This window comes from Humulus lupulus, chromosome 4, assembly GCF_963169125.1.
Source record: "Humulus lupulus chromosome 4, drHumLupu1.1, whole genome shotgun sequence".
Taxonomy (NCBI): Eukaryota; Viridiplantae; Streptophyta; class Magnoliopsida; order Rosales; family Cannabaceae; genus Humulus; species Humulus lupulus.
Window position 1 is genome coordinate 249824902 of NC_084796.1, and position 7002 is coordinate 249831903.

A 7002-nucleotide genomic window follows, 5' to 3' on the forward strand; every position below is an offset into this window, starting at 1 on the left:
GAGCCTTTTAGCCCTGACTCTGAGTAACTAGCCTTAGGCTAGCCAAGCGCTTTAGTTTTCTTCAACCAATAGGTCGGTCAAGCATTTAATGCTCATGTTGATTAGATCTAATCATTTCGGCCTGCGGTCAGAACGCTAATGCCGCTCTTGACTCATAAGTCAATTCCATACGACTAGCGCTCAGTACTATTGCCGATCATGACTGATAAGTCAGAGCTTCACGACTAGTACTAAACACCATTTCCGTTCCTTAACTAATAAGTCAGTGCTTTCTCAATGAGGTAATGCACGCAGACATATATCATATGTCAAATATCCAGATATAAGGCATTCAACATGCTTAATCAATAATCACAAGCATAGTCATAATCATGCACAATTACAGAGACTCAAGCTCTGATCAATTCCATATTCAACATTCATGCCATGCCATAACCACATGAATCACATGCATCACATACTGGGTGCAGTTTTCTTACCTTTGGTCCAAGCACAGGTTACTAATAAACGACCCTCAAGCACCATCCTGTTTCCAAGCCCCTAGTGACAACCTAGTCACAAGCATAATATAGAATCCCATAAAAAATAAGTAAATAAATACTTTCGGACCGAATCTGTAACACCCTAAACTCCAGGGACTGTTACGGTGAGCATTTTAAACAATGCTAAACTCGCTAATCGAGTCATTTGGCCATAATCGTGTAACTAAGAATGATTAGCGATTTAGGGATAAATTTTTTGGTTAAGATATAATGTTTCACTAAAACGTTTAACATATACATTGGGATCCCAAAAATATAATTTAAAGGTTAATTACGACAAAATATTTACAACCAGCCGACCTAAGCGACAAAATAGGGTTTAACCCTAGTTCCTCTTTCAATCCTCGGCTGTGGCAGTCGAGCAGCCACATATGTACACATCGTCACCTAAGCTCTCCAACTCAAGGATGGTCCAGCTTTCTTTTGCCTTTACCTGCACCACATAGCACCCGTGAGCCGAAGCTCAGCAAAAAATCTCAATATGCTCATGAACAGTAATAACATGTTATCAAATCATAACAGGCATGCCTAGCAATAGTAACTCTATTCACGCATGCACAAAAGTCCAAATAATGATGGTTGTGGGTCTTGCCCTCCTATATGGATGACTATCAAGTCAATCCTAATTAGATGAGTGATTAACACTTGAGGTTCTGATAACCATGCTGGGGCTTATAGCCCTAATCAGATGAATGATTAACATTTGAGGTTCTGATAACCATACAGGGGTGTGTAGCCCTAATCAGATGAGTGGCTGATGAGTGAGTCACTAACGTGGGCTCAGCACCCATAGCCATGTGATGATGCAGTCACCTAGGCCTTCTGGCCTTGGCTCTAAGTGACTACCCATTAGACTAGACAAGCGCTTTTAGTTTTCATCGAACTTGAGGTCGGTCCGGCATTAATACTCATGATGAGTCATTCAATGATGATGTCGATTAGATCTAATCTTTTCGGCTTGCGTTAAACACACTAAAACGGTTCTTGACTCTTAAGCCAATACCATACAACTAGTGCTCAGTACTACTGCCGAACTTGACTAATGAGTCACAGCTTCACAGTTAATACTGACACCATTTCCGATTTCTGACTCATGGGTCAGTGTCATACACAAGTAAGCAATGCAACCAGGCAAATATCATATGTCAAATATCCAAATTTAGGGCATTCAACATGCTTACTTAACAATCACTAGCATAATTATGATCATGCACAAACACAGAGACTCAAGCTCTGATCAATCTCATATTCAATATTCATGTCATGCCCTAATCACATGTTTCTTATGCATCACATACTGGGTGCAGTTTTCTTACCTCTGGTGCGAGCGAGAAATAACAAATGAACGACCCTGGAGAACGATCGATCATTTAATCCCTTAACGATCACCTAATCATAACCAATTATGGAACTCCAATTAATGAAATCAACAATAAAAGGTTCTTGACCTAAACCTCACTCCTGGAACCTCGAGTCGTACCCAAACGGTGAGTAGATTCGATCCCGAGCCTTAGGAACTGAAACCCCGAGTCAAAAACCCTCAAAAGTGCCCAAAATATGCATCAGGAAAAACAGGGTAGCGCTATATTGCTGCCCCCCTAGTGCCCCAGCGCTACAACCAGAATTGGTTTGCCTTGGCTAGCGCTGTAGCGCCCTCCCTTGGGCGCTACAGCGCTAGAACCAGGCTGAACCAGCCCTGGTTCTTCCTCCTTCGAGTTTTCCATTTCCAACCTGAAAGACATGTTCCCAAACTCCATCCAAACCCCCAAATGAACCTAAATACCTACTCCACATGTCCTAGGCATCATAACCTAACCAAACTTTGCCAAAAACCCCATTGAATTCTCAACTTTCAAACCAAAATCCCAACTGAAACTTAATAAGAAAAACAGAGCAAGAACCAGGGTTTGAATGGCTAGAAACTCATCTCAATCTCAGTATCACACCCTCTTCAATGGTAGAACATAACCCTAGATCATCAAAGCTTGGTTCCCTAGCTTGGTTTCTCAAAAAGAGCTTCAAAATTCCAAGAAAGAAAAAGAGAAAATGATGATCGGGAGAAGATGAATGTGATGCTCTATTTTCTACAGCCTTCTACAGCTTTAATGGTTTATATCTATCCCTTAGGTCAAAAGACCAAAATTCCCCCAAGCTTATTTAAAGCCCTTAACAGCCACCAATGGCAAAATCGTCATTTCCCGCCTATCTCGTTAATCATAATTAACACCCTCCAATTCCTGTTATTCCTAATATCCTCAAATGCTAATAAATCATATCCCATTACCCTTTAATTCTCGATAATATTCTAATCACCAAATTACCCCGAGACTCACCCCGAGCCCCGAAATTAACCACGTTATGACCAAACCGATAACTTACATTCTGAGATCGTCTCATACCGAATGGCTCGAACAAATCCACATTATGATGTGGTCTCACTCACAATTCATCAACATGCAAGAAAATACACAATTACGCCCTCAACGGGCCAAACTACCAAAATGCTCTTATAATTAAAAATAGACCTATATGCATGCATTTATCATCATATAATAATATAATTCACATAAACATGCATATAATTATTTAATGACATAATAAATCAATTATGTCCCTCCCGGCCTCCTAATCAAGGTCCTAAACCTTATTAGGAAATTTGTAGCATTACAGAATCATAGCCTCCGGGACGTCGAATCCTACCGAACTAGGTAGTAGGGTCGATCCTGAGCCTTTAGAGTTAAGTTTCCATGACTAAAAACCAAATCTATCCAAAAATGCACAGGCGGGTCACGACTTGGCCCTAAGGGTCGCGACTTTACCACGAACCCAGTCATTTCCTACATTTTTTCCCAGTTAAAATCCTCCAAAAACATATCCAAATCTCAAAAACAAAGTTCTCAAACATCCTAATTTCCCAAAACCATCAAGACTCAAGTCTCAAATCATCCAAAAACTCATCAAAACATAAAATCCAATTCAAGCTTAAAAACTCGAAAACTTAAAACTAGGATTACCTCTGATTGAGTCGTTTCCCAACTAAATCCTCCGACTAATAAGCTTATAATCTTTCATAGAATCGCTATACCTCGATCCTAGCCTGAATCCGAGTCCTAAAACTCGAGTTTCCTTCGAAAATGTGAACGATGTCAAAAAGGGAGCGAGAGAGAGAGAGAGAGAGAGAACATTCTTTTATAATTCTGACAGGTTACTTCGAGCTTAAGTAACCTCAAGCAAATCCTAATGTTCGGGGTCCCAAAATTGCCCCTAGGGGTAAAATAGTCAAAATTTCCAGAATTTCCCCCTGATCTCACTAACTCTTAATGTATCATCAAATAATCATTTCCATTACCCAATATCCCGATAATGTGCTAAATACCCACTATACCCCTTGACTCACACCAAGTCAAGTATGAGTCCCGTTGTGACTTTCCCACTAGCTTGCTCCCTAGGATCGTCTTGTGCCGAATAACCCAAACATAACCATATAATAATGTAATACCACACACATACCACATATATGCTAAATATACCTATAACGGGCCAAATTATGAAAATTGCCCAATTAAACAGAAATGAGCCCACATGCATATTTAATACACCTAAACATGCATATTAAGTCCTATTATAATATTATTCACATATCACATGATAATATAGATATATATCATATAATCACATAATTCCATAATTTGTCATCCTGACCCCCTAATCAAGACCCTAAGTATTATTAGAAAATTTGGGACGTTACAGCTACAACTGAGTTTTCCCACAACACAATTATACCAAACTAGCTCTTAATAAAATTAAATTTATCATGTTTTTGTTTGTTTTGGAACATATCATTTGGGTCCCTTCCATTTATATATAAATACTAGATATGTCTCTCAGTTTTTATAGATACCGAAATGATATCCTCAGTTTTGTTGTTCATACTAAAATAGTACCCTAAATTCACTCAAATTTATTTTTTCAAAAACATTTATACCCTCGTCTATATTTCTTTTTTCTATAATTAAAATTTTATTTTTTTAATTTTTTTAATAAATTAATAATACTTAAACTTATTTTTTTAAAATATATAAACTTAAAAAATAATAATAGTATGACACCTTGTTGTGTTATTGGACACTGTACCCTTACCAATTCTCTTAATATTTTGTATAAACCCAAAAAATCATGTTGTGTTGCTATATAAATGCCTTTTATCTGTTTGAGAAATGGCTGAAAAAACTTAAGAAAGTTGGTTACTTTTACTAGTCTAACAAAGCAACCAAAAGAAAAGAGTAAATTTGCATAGTAATATATTGTTAACTTTTACTAACTCATTTTTCCTACTCATTTACTAACTCATAGTAATATATTTGCATGGTCTAGTTAGATCATCTTCACTCTGTTAGTAATATCTTATAATAATAATTATTAAATTCAAATATATAAGATCTGATATTAGATTGCACTAATAATGATACGCCTTCTCCTCGTAGTGTTGGACACCTGTTATACCTTTAGCAATTTTTTTTGTTTTTGTCTTTATCGAGCTTTTTCTTAAGAAGTTCGAGTTAACCATTAATAACATTTCAGCGCACAAAAAGATATAGACCAACAATTAAATTGAATTGTATGAATCGATATGTGAGATGATGAGATAAACGCAAAGAAAAATAAAGAAGATAATCCTAAACAAAAAATAGATATAGAGCTAGAATAGCAGAGAAGTAGACACATGAGTGATCATTTTAATTGATTCGAAGAGGTTATTACACATATCATAACCTTGTACGTGCCAGCATTCCCTAACATGCACCTCTGCCACCTGTCCCACATCGCTCCAAACGCTCTTCCGCCAATTTAAGCTTCTCACTTCCACATTTCATCCATGCAAACACTCCATCTTCGATCCCAAACCTCTCTCATATATCCAAAAAAAAATTAAAAAAAAATTGAAGAAAGAACAGAGACATACACATCTACTGCTTCTGAAGCAATTTTTTAAAAAAATTGAAAAAAAAGTGAGAAGTTTGGAAAGAAAGAAAGAAAGACAAGGCTTTAATCTCTATAATCATCAACCATGCCGGTTCGTAGATATGCATTCGGGAGAGCAGACGAGGCCACTCACCCGGACTCGATGAGAGCTGCCTTAGCTGAATTCGTAGCCACTTTCATATTCGTTTTCGCCGGAGAAGGCTCAATCCTTTCAATGGGTACGTATGTAAGATTTCTCCATTCATATATGATATATATATATATAGATACACTATATTTCTGTGTTGTTTTTGTTTCAGACAAACTGTACAGAGAAAGAGGCACCATAACATCGGCGTCGGAGCTTGCAATCGTGGCGCTTGCGCATGCGTTTGCTCTCACAGCGGCGATATCAGCCAGCATCAACATCTCCGGTGGCCATGTTAATCCGGCTGTGACTTTCGGCGCCCTCGTCGGTGGAAGGATCTCAGTCGTCCGAGCCTTCTTCTACTGGGTGGCTCAGTTACTCGGCGCTATCTTGGCTTCTCTCTTGTTGAGACTCGTCACTGTTGGCATGGTAATAATAACACAATATATATATATATATATATAACAGTATATATAGCTTGATATTATCTGATATATATATATATACTTGTCTGCTTTGCTCAGAGACCAGTTGGGTTCCACGTCGCGTCGGGCGTGAGCGAGTTGCATGGGCTGATGCTGGAGATCATCATGACATTTGGGCTGGTTTACACTGTCTACGCCACCGTGATCGACCCGAAAAGGGGTAGTGTGGGGACTTTAGGACCGTTGGCGATTGGACTCATCGTCGGGGCTAACATCTTGGTCGGTGGGCCGTTCGATGGAGCGGCGATGAACCCTGCTAGGGCCTTTGGACCTGCGTTGGTTGGGTGGAGATGGAAGAACCATTGGATCTTCTGGCTTGGACCCTTCATTGGAGGTGCTTTGGCTGGGCTCGTATATGAGTACATACTCATACCGTCGGAGCCACCTCACCACAGTACTACACACCAGCCTTTGGCTCCAGAAGATTACTAGTTTTTCTTTCCTTTCCTTTAATAATTTTACTGTGCTTGATGTATTTTATGGCTTAAAGGGTTGTTGCTCTTATTTCATGTGTAGTTTTAATTTTGTTTTCTTTTGTGTTTGTAAACTTTTGAGTTTGTTCATTCCATGTTGGTAGTGTAAAAGTTAATGTAATAAAATGCCAACACACTTTATAATAAGCTCTGATCCTGAGAGGTTGTTCCAATTTGGCTTTCAATGGCTATATTTGATGTAATGTTTTGAGTAATGTGTCAGCTTCTTAAGCATCACAGATCACAATTAACACTACTTAAACAATATAATTTTATCGATTTGTTCTGTTTTGGGTTTTTTAGAGGTGTTCATCCTGGTTTAGAAGATGTTAGACATTCAATCCAACCAATCGGATATTGAATTGGTTTTTTTAATCTCTCAACTTAAATTT

At 38.2% G+C, this 7002-nt stretch overlaps 1 protein-coding gene across 1 annotated transcript; it reads left to right on the forward strand.

The window, feature by feature from the left end:
- Positions 1 to 5110: 5110 nt before the first annotated feature.
- LOC133829543 (probable aquaporin TIP3-2) lies at positions 5111 to 6783 on the forward strand. Its single transcript, XM_062259248.1, has 3 exons — positions 5111 to 5743; positions 5825 to 6081; positions 6177 to 6783. The coding sequence occupies exons 1-3, from the start codon at positions 5611 to 5613 to the stop codon at positions 6567 to 6569; spliced, it is 783 nt and encodes a 260-aa protein (XP_062115232.1). The 5' UTR covers positions 5111 to 5610; the 3' UTR covers positions 6570 to 6783.
- Positions 6784 to 7002: the final 219 nt, after the last annotated feature.

What these genes read in the sequence shown, in the direction of transcription:
- LOC133829543 (XM_062259248.1), top strand. Translation starts at nt 5,611, where the DNA reads ATGCCGGTTCGTAGATATGCATTCGGGAGAGCAGACGAGGCCACTCAC. An exon ending in AGGCTCAATCCTTTCAATGG is followed by an intron (nt 5,744 to 5,824) that starts GTACGTATGTAA and finishes TTTTTGTTTCAG; the next exon opens with ACAAACTGTACAGAGAAAGA. An exon ending in GACTCGTCACTGTTGGCATG is followed by an intron (nt 6,082 to 6,176) that starts GTAATAATAACA and finishes TGCTTTGCTCAG; the next exon opens with AGACCAGTTGGGTTCCACGT.